Here is a 15,053-nt window from a genome sequence, read left to right as displayed (position 1 = left end):
ACAGATTCTTCAGGTAAGCTCGGGATGTTATGATTTGATACCTTTTTGATGACAATATCAGATTAATCCCTGCTACCTGAACAGTTACTGATCAAGCATCACATAGAAATTCTAAACAATATATGGGCAAAACTTGTTGGGTAAAATAAAAGACTAAGCAAGTTTGGGTAGACAATTGGCACACAGGTGTTTAGTGATATTGCATTTTTAAAAAGGCAGTCAGCCATTTGACGGGTAACATCAATATAATTTGCCAATAAAACTACATGAAGTAATACTTCTTGAGATAGGCCTACCTGATATAATACATTATTGTTTATGACGTTATGTTATTTAATTTATAGTTAATGACATTTCTACTGTTATATGGTATTTAATATTACATGACCATGGAAGAGAAGGAGAGGTTGAGGGTGCATGACAAATATTAACATTTTTGAATTTTCATTTTATGTTATACTGTACATACAAATGGATGTCATATTAAAGATATAACCTGAATAAATGAGTAGAGGAACAAAACAAATGAATATCCTTCCATACAGGTGTACAGCATGATACAATTAAGCAATTTGCAACCTGTCATGCTCTGTGGCATGTATAAAAATGTTGAGCAGGCCCAGTTGACCTTGATTTTGGATCCAGATGGCAAGAGGAAAGGATTTAAATTACTTTGAAAGAGGGTTCATTGTTGGGTCTTCTGGGATGACAATGCCTCCATCCATAGGAAACAAAAGGCATGTTCACACTGCACCTTAGCCTAGGGCTAAGAGCCTCCTAAGCCCAGGGCTAAGCAAGTGTTCACACATTTGCATATTGTGAAGTGGGCAAGCACCACCCTTAGCCTAGCGCTAGCTGGCCCAGCTCTGGGGTAGGGTTAGCAATTACTTTTCAGGGCTTGTCCCAGAAACACGGTGACAAAATAACCAGTGGGAAATGGGGTCCAGGACAAAATATCAGAATGTTTATTGACCAATCACAAAACCTGCCTTTTCACCTAATTTACATACGCTCTTGACGCGGGCTGTTACCAACAGCTCTGTATTTCTATTTCGGTCCTTTCACTCTGCAAACGTTTGTCTTTTCATTATACCTGCCAAATCTTAGCCAAGTAGTTATTGCAGCTTGCTTTGGACGTAAATCTAGCACATATGTCGAAAGAATAAAGGTTGACAAACTATTTTCTCTTTCTTTGCATAGTTTTAACAACGTTGTCAAAGCAAATAACGACAGGGTGGGCATCAACTGATGTCATGAAGTTGTTAATTGAGACATGGCAGCCTACGTTGATCGCATGTCAGTGATGTACTGTAACATTATTTGCATGCCAGAGAGAATGTAACATTTGTAGCTTATTATAGAACGTGAAATGATATTGTGTCGTATTTGTCTGTTAGCCCAGGGCTTAGGAATACAAGTGTGAATCCTTAGCCTAGTGTGAACACAGGCTAAGCTAACCTGGGACGAGTCTTAGCCTGGGGCTAAGACAGACCAGGGCTTGGAACAATGCAGTGTGAAAAGGCCTAAAGGGTCACTGAATGGTTTGAAAATGATATGAATCATATGCTACACCGAAAAAAAATCAAAGTAGCCCTTATGCACAAAAAGGCATTTCAAAGTCAATAAAATGTTATACTTATTTAAAATCTATAATAGACATTTTGAAATATTTATTCAAAGTAAGGTAACTGTGTTGACATCAGGTGCACCATTGTGTCAATAACCTCTAATAATAATTAAAAAAGACATCCTGAAGTGGCACGATATATTTTCTATACAGGATGACCTGTGTCCAACAAAATTCTAAAAGCCAAATAAAATAAAAATATATGAAAGGGCACCCTTTTCGTAGAATAACCCAAACAGGCTACAGATTATTTCCCGAGAAACCCCTGTCGCTGTAATGTACTTTATCCACATGATGGCGATCCTGCCTCCCTGAAACAGATTAACAGAAGCAGTTCAAGTCTGGCGTGGGGAGATCATTATATTGACGTCACTTAGAATGAAAAAGAAGCGCTCATCAGTTGCCCTAACAAAAAGGGAAACCCGTTGTCCAGTGACTCTTGCAGGTGCGGGTGTCCAGTAGAGTAGAATCAGCACAGATAGTGAGCGTGGAGGAAAAACAAGTGGACATAGGTCTACACTGGAATACAACTTAAACCAACGTTCGTGTAGCCTACTTTTTCTGCAATGGCTGATTATCATTTATATTATAACGATTCAGCTGCGCTTGGGAACCGTTTCGCCCGCAAAGGTGCTCTGCGGCAGAAAAACGTGCATGAAGTCAAAAATCACAAATTTACTGCCAGGTTTTTCAAGCAACCGACATTCTGCAGTCATTGCACAGACTTTATATGGTAAGCATAATTTTTCTTGCGCACCAGTCATTGAGGGAAACGGGAGAATAAAAGTTGGTGGAATCGCATTGCGTTAGTGAATTTCCATGTAATGTGCCTATATTCACCGATTATAAATCGGTTGTCCTCATAAACATCAATATTTTATGTGTTACTTCGATTCCTTCTGTTTTCAACTCGAAACATTTTTTAGTTGTGAATGAACGGTTATGAAGAGCACGTGTAATTCTTTTGAAATCATGGCGCTCGCCCTCAGTTTACAAATACCCTTCTGTGCACTGTTTATGTTTACTAGTTAGAATTTAGCAACATAACTAATTACTACCGAATTGGGTATGGATCAAATTGTGTGCCAACTGTTTGCCAAGTAAGCTGTACAAAGTCGCCCCACAATATCTTATGACAGCCTAGAAAGATAGCTTATGTCTTTGATAATCAAAGAAGTGTTCCAGATTTGGTTTTTGTTTATTTGGCACTCTGTCACTTTTTCTCTTTTAGTAGGTTATTGCTTTGTTATTTCACATCTACCAAACAGGTGAACATTTCTATTCTAATTTCCACAGACAAGTATTGCCTTCGGGGGCAGCAGGTAGGCGATCAGTTAGAGCAGATAATGAGTAACTGAGAGGTTACTAGATTCTGGAAATGGAAATGTGTGCATATCCCAACTCCCAGCGACACCATCGGTGAGTGGGGTTGCAGCCAGGGTTCAGCCAATATTGACGACAACCTGTAGCAATTAAGTGCCCTGCTCAAGGTCAGAGAGACAAATGGTCAGCTCTGGGATTCAAACCAGCAGCCATTTGGTTGCTACCTCAAAGCCGTAACCTCCAGGTTACCTGCCCTTTGGCCCTTGGCACTATTTTGCTAGTAGAGGGCAGCGCATTAATAAACTGGACCAGAGTTACCCGACTGTATGAGAGTGGGTCATTAAAGTGTCAGTTAATTCCACCTGTGCTCCCACTGAGTGTGCTCCTCTCTGCTTTTCACAGGGGATTTGGGAAGCAGGGATTCCAGTGCCAAGGTAACTAGTGTTGTCTGCGAGTTGGTGTGTATGTATTTATTATGGGGATTGTGTAGATTTGGTGTGTATGTATTTATTATGGGGATTGTGTAGATTTGGTGTGTGTGTATTTGTTATGTGGATTGTGTAGATGTTGTATGTATTTATTATAGGATTGTGGAGATGTTGTGTATATGTATTTATGGGGATTGTGTAGATGTTGTTGCCCTGTGAAAATGGTAATTGTATCTACAGTGTCATAATTATATTCATACCGGTGAACACAATGTGGACAGTTCCACCAGTAAGGATGGTTGATTGAGTTTCCTGACGTATAGTTGAGTATCTGTTAGGGATTTACTGCACATGGGTGACAACTGCTTGTTCCTCTGCGTGGTTAATGTACATCTCAAACGTGTATTCAGCAGTGCAGCTGTGACAACTATTCATTGATGAGCAAGGATAAACAAAAGTGAAGAATTCTGTACTCTCTCCAACATCAATATGTATAGCTACCTTTTTAACAGGTTTAATTTAATATCACTGTAAAACAACAAGGCTTAGTACATGCATGCTTTTGAGTATACAGAAAGAGCAAGAGAGTGAGGTGTTGACTGGCTTTACTCGCTAGTTGGATGACATGTTTTAGCATATTTTGTAAGCTCTGCGGAAAAGGGCCAGAGCAGAGTGTAAACCAATGCTGATATTATTCTCTTCTCACTAGTGTTCAAACATAATATGCATTGTCTTTTTTTACTATAGCCATTCACACCATTACCTTTAGCTTCTTCTAATTCAGAAAATCTGAATTTTGTTTTGGCTTCTCCCAACTTTGGCATTTGCAAACAAATGTTCTGCCTTAGTAATGTTCGTATGATATTAGTTAAGTGTTATTTTAATCCTCCAACATGATATGAATCCCAATAACTGACAGTAACTATTGGAAAATGTTGATAATGTTTTTGGGATTATTGCCTCATACAGTTCAGCCAATGTGTACACATTATCCTATATTTATCTACGAATAATACATTGATTTCACACGTAAACAGTCGCACATGGCAACTATCAAAAGACATGTTGCCACAGACGTTACCAACAGCAGTGAATCCACATGCAGTGCAAAACATGGCACCAAGTTAAATAATCTTTTCCCGTTCAGAACTGCACTGGCAAACATATTATCATCCAGCCAATGTAGTGTGTGACTGTATAGGTGGCTATATTTTTAGCTTATGCAAGTTAATGTTACATATTTGTTTAGCAGATAATAGCACTAACAAGCTAAAAAAAGACAAATGTACTGAACTTTAACACAAACTACTTACCTGTATAATCAGGCATGTCTGGACCGGTGGATCCTATTGCCGAGGTAGTTCGATGAAGAGGCATAACATCTAGGATCAGTCTGGCTATTCCAGTGGCTACTTGATGGAAATGTGTAAAACTGTCAGTAGAGAAATGGTCGCTGCAGACCTGGCTCCTCACCTTAACCTTTTTTCCCCATGCTTTCCATGGCTCTCTACAAAAGTCATCAATGTCTGCCTGACTCCTGTGTTTTTGGGGAAAATTAACAAAGATACATTGCTACAGGCTCTATGACTGACATATCAATGCTTGTAAGATAGATGTCAATTCATTAACTCAGCAAAACATTAACTGCTGAGCAAAATCAATCTATGTAGATAGATTCAATCCCACCGTGTAAGTCCCAGAATTGTATGAGGGGGAAATGCATAGAGCAACATTCATCAAAATATGAAAGCACATTGATGATAACAGATGTTAGGGGATTATTGTAGCTAACAAAGTTCAGAAATAACAGATTTTTAAGAAAATTGCAATTCCTGGTTTACCGCCCCTTTAAGTACAGTAAACTGTTACTCCTTGGGAAAACATTCACAATCTCAGTTTGATTAATAAATAATGTGGTACCACTTAATCTGGCTGAAGACCCTTAGTATCAGGCTGTCTCTGCACTTGACACTTCCAGTATACCTATAGTTGATATTAAGTATTCACTTCATCTGGAGTTTTTCAATATTGTATTTTCTTGCTTCACTAAGTGGTATTAAAAGGCATTTCATTATGATTTTTTGCAACTGATCTTAACAAAATAATACGATATACTGTATCAAAGTTTATAGTTCAAATGAATAATATTTTCATAACTAGAGTATACACTCACCTAAAGGATTATTAGGAACACCATACTAATACTGTGTTTGACCCCCTTTCGCCTTCAGAACTGCCTTAATTCTAGGTGGCATTGATTTAACAAGGTGCTGAAAGCATTCTTTAGAAATGTTGGCCCATATTGATAGGATAGCATCTTGTAGTTGATGGAGATTTGTGGGATGCACATCCAGGGCACAAAGCTCCCGTTCCACCACATCCCAAAGATGCTCTATTGGGTTGAGATCTGGTGACTGTGGGGGCCATTTCAGTACAGTGAACTCATTGTCATGTTCAAGAAACCAATTTGAAATTATTCGAGCTTTGTGACATGGTGCATTATCCTGCTGGAAGTAGCCACCAGAGGATGGGTACATGGTGGTCATAAAGGGATGGACATGGTCAGAAACAATGCTCAGGTAGGCCGTGGCATTTAAACAATGCCCAATTGGCACTAAGGGGCCTAAAGTGTGCCAAGAAAACATCCCCCACACCATTACACCACCACCACCAGCCTGCACAGTGGTAACAAGGCATGATGGATGCATGTTCTCATTCTGTTTACGCCAAATTCTGACTCTACCATCTGAATGTCTCAACAGAAATTGAACCAGGCAATATTCTTCCACTCTTCAACTGTCCAATTTTGGTGAGCTTGTGCAAATTTTAGCCTCTTTTTCCTATTTGTAGTGGAGATGAGTGGTACCCGGTGGGGTCCTCTGCTGTTGTAGCCCATCCGCCTCAAGGTTGTGTGTGTTGTGGCTTCACAAATGCTTTGCTGCATACCGCGGTTGTAACGAGTGGTTATTTCAGTCAAAGTTGCTCTTCAATCAGCTTGAATCAGTCGGCCCATTCTCCTCTGACCTCTAGCATCAACAAGGGATTTTCGCCCACAGGACTGCCGCATACTGGATGTTTTTCCCTCTTTGTGAACCCTAGAAATGGTTGTGCGTGAAAATCCCAGTAACTGAGCAGATTGTGAAATACTCAGACCGGCCCATCTGGCACCAACAACCATGCCACGCTCAAAATTGCTTAAATCACCTTTCTTTCCCATTCTGACATTCAGTTTGGAGTTCAGGAGATTGTCTTGACCAGGACCACACCCCTAAATGCATTGAAGCAACTGCCATGTGATTGGTTGATTAGATAATTGCATTAATGTGAAATTGAACAGGTGTTCCTAATAATCCTTTAGGTGAGTGTAGATTGTTGCAGAAGTATTCACACACTTTGCTTAGGCCTCTTCTGGCTCTGCCGTGTGTAGATTATAAGAGCACAGGACCTTTTAAAATCACATTGTTATTAAAGATATGTTCAATTAAAAAAAATTGTGAGGAGGTGGGCTGTGCTCAGCGACACTGTTGCCCCTCCAGAGATACCATCAAACTGGGGCAATCAGGCAGGAAATGGCTCCACACACACAACCCAAGCATAGCCCCAGCATAGTCCCATCATAGCCCCGGACCCCCTAAAGGGTGTGCAAACTAAACAGAAAGATCTCGTTTGTTACTCAACCCAGTGAAAAGCCTGACATGATGTAATGTAATGCACTTTTGTGGGATAGCGTTAACAAATTACATAGACTATAATAGTGAATAGACAGTCTGGGAAATTACACATACAAAATTTTTAAGTTTGTGCTGAAAGCAACCAATTTGTGATGAAAGCACTGTAAAATCTCACAGAAACCTCTGGAAAGTTGATGTTCCTAAAGCACATCTGATGCCATTCTGGTTCTTATCATGCTTGATTGAGTTCACAGGTACCCAAGCCAAAAGTAGTAGTAGATTTCTCAGGTTTTACTATCTTTGTGGCAACATTGGGTGTACATAAACACACATACATGTTGTTGCTATGACAACTATCATTTTCATGTCTGCAAATTACTTCTATCTGAACACACATCTGATTTAGTCATTTGTAACTTGCTGTATGCACAGTCATCTGTCAAAAAAGGATTTGAAGAACAACATTTTGAGAGGCCTGCGGTGTGAAGAAAAGCAATGATAAAGGATAGAGCTAAGTCAGCCAGTCACGGCATATGAAACTAAACTACCAGAATGTATGTTTGAGGTGACTAGCTAGCTAACAGGACTTCACAAAGCAGGTGTCTGCTGTATCCACTTCTGTCAACTGCTGTTGACCGTGTAAAGCTGATCAAATTAAACTGGACAACATGACAAAGGCTGTTATTTGGGGGAAAAAAAATATTTTTTTAAGGGGCAGTATGTTTCAATGTTATGAAACAGAAGAGTTAGCTAGCTCATTGCTTCTCAAACCTCTCCTGGGGAGCATCTATGACCTTTATGGCTTTTGCCACTGGCCAAAGTGGTTTTAACAGCTTATTAGCCATTCGTGAATGACATTTATGCAATAATGTAACTTACTTTTTCGTCAAGTGAAAAGATGAGAATCATGTAGTCAGCAAAGTGTTTGTCTATCCTGAACAAATCCTAAGAAATCATTTGAAAATCCACCAGAAATAGTCACAATATAACAGTAAACGGTTTCATTTTAGGGTTCTATATAACGTAGCTACTGAAGGTTGTAGCCAGCAATGTTTTTGTCCATCCTGAACAAATCCTCTTTTGCCACTGGCTGTTTTAACAGCTAATTAGCCATTCGTGAATGACATTGATACAGTATCTATATCAATATAGGTGACAATTGTTATGGCCATTCGAGACTTCATTACCGTTCCTCTAGCAGCAGGATATTATGCTAGCAGCGCTAACTTAGATTTTATTTTTCAAATTAAAATCCATCATTGAAATATACAAGGTATTATAATGTCATCTGTACATTTTATGTTTAATGGCCATTCCAATGTTATCTTCTCTGTTCTTTTTCAAAGACTAGATTGTTAACTATATTGCCTTCTACATTTCAACAAAAAGAGAAAATAGTGTTTGTCTATCCTGAACAAATCTTAATAACCACCAAAACTTTTATTTTAGGCATCCAATTATGTAGCTACAGAACATTGTAGCTAGCAAAGCTTGTCTGTCCTGAACACATCCTGAGGCATAATGTTTTAACAGTGATGGGAGGCGAAAGCGTGACCTGATGTTCCGTCTCTAACCACTATGCTATTTAACAAGGGTCAGTCAGTGACATTCACTTTTCTAGGCCGACTCTGCTTACACGGTCCGGCAACATTTTTAATATTTGTATAGCTATTCAGTTGTCAGATTGGAGCGATGTAGAACTTTGAAGGACACCAGACTTTAGGTATTAGAACATTTTAAAAACCATTGATAAGGTCAGTCAAATATTCAAGTTGTTTTATTGGACATTGTCATTTTAGAGCATCCAAGTATAACCTATAGATTTAGAAACGCATGATTTAATACCAGAGGTGTTGTATGACCGTATAATCTCTGCCCTGTCCCAAAGCACAGAAAAGCAACTCCCTTACTAAGCATAAGCATAAGCTGAGATGTTCTCACAGATTGACAGGACTTGAACTTCATGCCACTTCTACTGTTAGTTCTAAATAATCACAGCAAAACCAGGTTTAATGCAACGATTTGAAACTTACGTTAAAGCCATTATAAATGTAAAGCCAATAGAATCAGACATATCAGAAAATATACTTTACATGTATGGAACCTGCACTGGGTCTAAAGAGGTGCTGGTTTGGCAAAGGTCTACTGAATTTGTCTGGGATCCAACTGAAAGAGGGCTGAGAGGTGTCTCTTGGAGAGTAGTGCGTATTGGAAAAGACCACGCTTGCTCGTTCATAGTTGTTGTAAGTCTGAATAATGCTAGATGAAGGTAGATATTGATTTGAGAAAGAGGTGCCAACACTCAGCTTAACAGCATTACCTTCTGGCTTATCAGTCATTGGGATCGGTTCTTCCAGTTCAGCCTTGATATGCTTTTGCTGCTTGATCCCAGGAATCTTTTCTTGCCGGGTAATCACCGGGACCAGTTTTTGCTGCTCTATCCAGGGGAGCTTTTCTTGCCGGGTAATCACCGGGACCAGTTTTTGCTGCTCTATCCAGGGTAGCTTTTCTTGCCGCTTGAGCACCGGGACCAGTTTTTGCTGCTCTATCCAGGGGAGCTTTTCTTGCCGCTTGAGCACCGGGACCTGTTTTTGCTGCTCTATCCAGGGGAGCTTTTCTTGCCGCTTGAGCACCGGGACCTGTTTTTGCTGCTCTATCCAGGGGAGCTTTTCTTGCCGCTTGAGCACCGGGACCTGTTTTTGCTGCTCTATCCAGGGGAGCTTTTCTTGCCGCTTGAGCACCGGGACCTGTTTTTGCTGCTCTATCCAGGGGAGCTTTTCTTGCCGCTTGAGCACCGGGACCTGTTTTTGCTGCTCTATCCAGGGGAGCTTTTCTTGCCGCTTGAGCACCGGGACCTGTTTTTGCTGCTCTGTCCAGGGGAGCTTTTCTTGCCGCTTGAGCACCGGGACCAGTTTTTGCTGCCCTGTCCAGGGGAGCTTTTCTTGCCGCTTGAGCACCGGGACCAGTTTTTGCTGCTCTATCCAGGGGTCAATTTCTTGCTGCTTGAGTACCGGGACCAGTTTTTGCTGCCCTATCCAGGGGACCATTTCTTGCTGCTTGAGTACCGGGACATGTTTTTGCAGCTCTTTCCAGGGGACCATTTCTTGCTGCTTGAGTACTGGGACCTGTTTTTGCAGCTCTTTCCAGGATGTCGTTTCTTGCGACTTGGTCTCCGGGACCTGTTTTTGCTGCTCTATCCAGGGGACCATTTCTTGTGGCTTTGTCTCCGGGACCCGTTTTTGCTGCTTTATCCAGGGGACCTTTACTCGTTGCTTGTTCACAGTGGCTCGTTTTTGATGCTCTATCCAGGGGACCTTTTCTTGCCGTCTGATCACAGGGACCCATTTTTGCTGCTCTGTCCAGGGGACCTCTTCTTGGCGGCTGATCATAGGTACTGGTTCTTGCTGCTTGATCACAGGGACCTGGTCTTGTAGGTTGGTTAACCAGTTGTTCTGCTTAATCCACGGGACATACTGTTGCTGACTGATCCATGGGACCAGTTCTTGCTGTTCAATCTCAGGTGGTCCTTCACTGGGCTTATAGCCTGTGTGTCTAAGGACATGACTATACTGACCAGAAGAACTGACGCGAGGGAAAATCACTCCATTATAGCCGTTAGGAGCTCCATGAGGATATCCATAACCTAAAGGCAAAAATAAGTTGAGGCACATTAAGAATATAGGCCATTTTAAATCATGACCTTTTCAAAAGAGCATTAAATAAACACATTGAATAAAACATGCTGTTAGAGTCAAATATTGAAAAAGCAGAACATGAGCTGATAGCTTACCAACTTGGGCAGCATAACCACTATAGCCTCCAAACAGTAAACAACAGAGCAAATTGACCCTGAAAAGTAAGGGCTACTAATCATTAAAGAGCCAGCACACCTTTAACTTAACAACATATTGAACATAACTCATGTTTCTTACCTTAAAAAGAGCACAAGCATCATAGCGTATCAAGTCAATGATAGTACCCAGTAGAACACCCTGTTAGCTATGAAGTGGCTGAGGAATCAGCCTGCTAGAGCCTTTCAAATTTAATTGAGAGTGTTGCTCTCTCCTTATACTATCACCTTGACTCCTTTAGACTATATTTAGACAATTAGAAACAGCTGGTGGCAATCAGTGACCTGATCACTCAAATGGTGAGCTCCTCTAACGCAGAGGTTGCAGATGTCTGATAGATATTACTTGTTCTGAATTGGACTTTGCAACTAACTGCAGTCTATGTAAAAGGAATCTCTTTATCAGTGGTGTAATACCATCAAATTAAAGGTTGGTAGATGAAATCCCAGAGCCATCAAGGTAAAAGAAAAATCTGTCATTCGTGTGCTTGAGCGTAAACAGTTAACCCTAATTGTTCCAAAATTGTTGCTGTAAGTGCAAGTATGTTCTCAGGGTAAAATGGTCTTCTTGATTTCTTATTACAGAAGGAAACACATGCCTGTTCTACACAACCTCCTTCTACACAACCGTCTCCTAGATTACTTGCAATTAAATGAAATATTTAAAGGATTTGAGATTTTGACATAAATAATAAAAAATTAGGAATCCCCCCTATTTGAAGTGCCTCTGAAAAGTTTATTTACAGTTTTAGTGCAAGATATGAATTGACACAATGAAGTTTGTTCTGCAAATTTTGATTTTATATTTTTTTAAGACATTATTAGTACATGTATTACAGAAAGGCATTAAAAACCCAGATTTTGTTAAAGAATAACTAAAGGTTACATTAAAAGTCTTAAGGTTTATATCTTTCTGATTTATACATTTCCTTGTATAACAGCTCAATCATATTTTGTACCAGAATCATGCCATCTTTCCAATCTCTACTGTTGTTGCAGTATGTATTATTCAGTTATTCAACATGTTCGTTTAAAGTTTTCATTATTTATCTGTAGACAGATCGCCTAGTAACATGGTAGCACTGCCATGCTTCCCCCTATGGATGCGTGTTCTCAGTATGATTGAGGTCCAGTGTTAGGCTTGTGCCAAATATAGTGCATAAAAAACCCTCAATATTTGTCTCAAAGGACCATAGAATCTTCTTCCACTTGGTCTCAGAATCTCTTTTGTTTTTGACACTAAACCAATAAGGCCACTTTTGTGAAGCATAAATATTAAAGCACAAAATATTAAAGCTATCAATTATGGAACTCAGTTTGGGTCTTTGGTTTCCAAAATTGCTGAAGTTGAATGAATACACATTGTTGACTTTTTGTTTACCAAGAGGAAGAAAATCACATCTCTACCGAAATTAACCAACCACTAAAAAAAGTGCATAGACTTTGCTTGATTGCTTCTATGATTTTTTTTTGCACATGGACACTCGAAAAGAAAACTGAAACGATCCAATTCGTCATCAAAATTGTTGAAATCCATTCACATGGATTGGGAAGTAGGCTTGGGTATCGAGTATTGATTGGAACCGGGACTAGCTTTGCGATTTTCCCGGTATCGTTCAAAGGTTTACATTTCGATTCCTAGTTTCGATTCACAGTCCGCCGACCGGAAGAAGAAACCGCTGAACACCAATGAAGAAGCGTCCACCAAAGTGTGGTTTCGCTTTTCTAAACAGAACTTCGTAACCTCTGACTGTTTCATCCTAGAGTCGTTGGTTCCAACGTGAATAACAATATCTCCTCACTCTCTATACTTGCCAGTTTTAGACTTCGCTAGCACCAGCCCCAGATTTGCGGCTACGTCGGTGGCTCTGCCCCCCGGTAAACAGTGTACGATCGCCGGCTGATTCTTTAGTCTAATACTGCGGGTATTGGAATCGCCGATGACTAAAGTTTTTAGTTTTTCAAGGCCACCGGTAGAACATGCCTGCCGATCATTCCCCTCCGAACGATAATTCTCCTCCGTGTTGTAGCTACAATAATTACAATGATAAGGCATTTTAATTATACTTAGCGTCGGGTGTTCAGGAGTGAGCAGTTCTGTTAATTATGTCCATAAAGAGTCCCGGTGTAGTAAAGTTGGGTAAGAGGTCTACAGAGGAAAACTATGGTGTTGGTAAACTCTTAAAGTATAATTAAAATCTCGCTTTCTCCGATTTATTGCGTTCAAGCTTCTTCTACACCCAGCCAACGTGTTTTCTCCACAGCATGAAATACTATCTGTCCAGAACGCTCACGCATCCTGCCTGAGAAAGCAGATATGATCTTTTTCCTAATTTTATACTGTATTTTATACTGTACCTGCTGCTAATCCCGACTGGGTTTTACAAGTGGTTTCTTATTGTTTATTTGCTATTCTGCACCAGGTTAGCCCCTCAGTGAGAGCACGGTAACATGTTTAAGTTCCTGCAGCATCATACACTCATGTGTATATGTGTTTTCATGAGGTTTTCAAAAGCTCTCTTGAGGAAAGTGTACCCCTGTGAAAATATATTCATTATTTATAATATTTATATTCAAGTTCATAGATTTGAAATTTATATAGTAGTTGAAAACAGCCCTGTGAGAAATTCATATTAAAGTTCATAAAAAGTTCATAGAATTAAAAAACTTTTTTGTCCTTTACATTTAGCACAATCCACAAGCTGTTTGCTCAATTGGATCTTTAATGCCAATTTCCGGGACGTTGTCAATCCTGTTGATGGGAGACTTTTCTATGACAATTGGAGCTCCATATAACTCTTCTAGGCATTTCTTTATCGTAGGATTACCTATATGTACTGCTCTAATCCTCCTCATGTGCCGAGTATACTTTTTTTTCTGGTCACTTTGACCGGAGGTCTAGCTTTTGTCTGGCCATCAGTTCTAGCCCTTCAATGGCGTTCTTGAACAATGATTTCCATGACCAGTTGCTTTCTGGATGGTGGTCAGACCTAATGAACCTGGAGATGACATTAAGTGTCTTGCAACCTCACTCCAGTTGGTTTTGTCATTGAGCGGTGACTGTAGTGTGGTCTTGACTGGTGAAGATGTGGTTGGCAGATGAGGGCAACGGTGCTTCTGTTGGCATAGTCATAGTCTGCTGTGCTGTAATAATGTCAACATTTTCCTTGTGCAAAACTCTTATGATGTTTTATGAAGTTTGTACCAAGTTGTTCTACAAGTTAGGCTGGTGTCTCAGGTCTCAAGATTGGCTGCAGAGGTGAACCGTATTGTTTGACGCTTGGAGGCGACGATTTGATTAGCTGAAAATGGTGTTACATACATTCGTGACTGTGATTGGACACCTGTATGAATTCCTTTCTCCTTGTTTGCTCTGTGCAGCTGCTTCTGGGTCTTTGGACTCTGCAATGGCTTCAGCGAATTCACTTTGATGCCAAAGGGCTTTGTTGGGGCTCCCATGCAAGCTTCTGTCACTTTTTAAGTTGAGCTTTTTCAATCATGACTTCAGCCTTCTTTTTGATTAAGTCAGCACGGGCACAGGCAAATCTTGCTAAATTGCACATGATAAACCAACAGTCACTTGCCGTAAGCAATTGTCACATGACCTCCCAGTATACAATACAGTAGTTTATACAATTTGGCCACTATGTGGTGCTAAAAACAACAAACAACTCCGTGGGAAATAGTAAAAAGAAATAAATGAATGTGTCTAAACTTTTAACTGGTACTGTATGTGCGCTCAAACGATACATGAACTCTAAACAACAAATATAAATGACTATCAATTATCCTCTCTGAAGTATTAATAAAGCATTCTAAATTCTCAGAATTAAAGTTTTGGTTTTCAGCCGAATCTTTAATTCACAGCAGAAATCCATGTTCTGGCCTTAGTTTAATTGACACATTAATAATTTTTGGGGTTTATACAGTGGAAAATATAAAAGCACACATTAAAGTTTCATGGTCTACCGAGTAATGCTAAGTATATTATCTCTTTAAATTATCAATTTATTCATCACTTAAATTGTGTTGGTTACAATATATAATTGGAGGTTAAAAATGGCCGGATTTCTCTTGATTTGAGTCTTAACATCAACAAAAGCTGAATTTTCAATAAAGGAATGTATATCACTATATTATCTAACGGCTTATAA

The 15,053-nt window shown here is 39.8% G+C and overlaps 2 protein-coding genes across 3 annotated transcripts in view; one reads left to right on the top strand and one right to left on the bottom strand.

The window, feature by feature from the left end:
- The first annotated feature begins 2,048 nt into the window (after nt 1-2,048).
- Nucleotides 2,049-15,053, top strand: part of si:ch73-374l24.1 (protein kinase C alpha type) — a 163,667-nt gene continuing 150,662 nt past the window's right edge. For both annotated transcript variants that reach the window (XM_010897390.4, XM_010897389.4), the window contains exons 1-2: nt 2,049-2,360; nt 3,353-3,384. In XM_010897390.4, the coding sequence (XP_010895692.1) occupies nt 2,194-2,360; nt 3,353-3,384 (199 nt within the window). In that variant the 5' untranslated portion in view covers nt 2,049-2,193. The remainder of the gene's footprint in view (nt 2,361-3,352; nt 3,385-15,053) is intronic.
- On the bottom strand, nt 8,812-11,089 carry LOC105026132 (golgin subfamily A member 6-like protein 6). Its single transcript, XM_013135857.4, has 3 exons — nt 10,982-11,089; nt 10,840-10,898; nt 8,812-10,692 (listed from the first exon to the last, which is right to left on the bottom strand). Exons 1-3 carry the CDS (start codon nt 11,002-11,004, stop codon nt 9,125-9,127), a joined length of 1,650 nt encoding a protein of 549 aa, XP_012991311.3. The 5' UTR covers nt 11,005-11,089; the 3' UTR covers nt 8,812-9,124.

This window comes from Esox lucius, chromosome 11, assembly GCF_011004845.1.
Source record: "Esox lucius isolate fEsoLuc1 chromosome 11, fEsoLuc1.pri, whole genome shotgun sequence".
NCBI lineage: Eukaryota > Metazoa > Chordata > Actinopteri > Esociformes > Esocidae > Esox > Esox lucius.
The sequence above is the reverse complement of the archived record's forward strand: the minus strand, read 5'-3'. Positions and strand labels throughout refer to the sequence as shown.

What these genes read in the sequence shown, in the direction of transcription:
- LOC105026132 (XM_013135857.4), bottom strand. Translation starts at nt 11,004, where the DNA reads ATGATGCTTGTGCTCTTTTTAAG. An exon ending in ATGCTTGTGCTCTTTTTAAG is followed by an intron (nt 10,899 to 10,981) that starts GTAAGAAACATG and finishes CTTACTTTTCAG; the next exon opens with GGTCAATTTGCTCTGTTGTT. An exon ending in TGGTTATGCTGCCCAAGTTG is followed by an intron (nt 10,693 to 10,839) that starts GTAAGCTATCAG and finishes TTTTGCCTTTAG; the next exon opens with GTTATGGATATCCTCATGGA.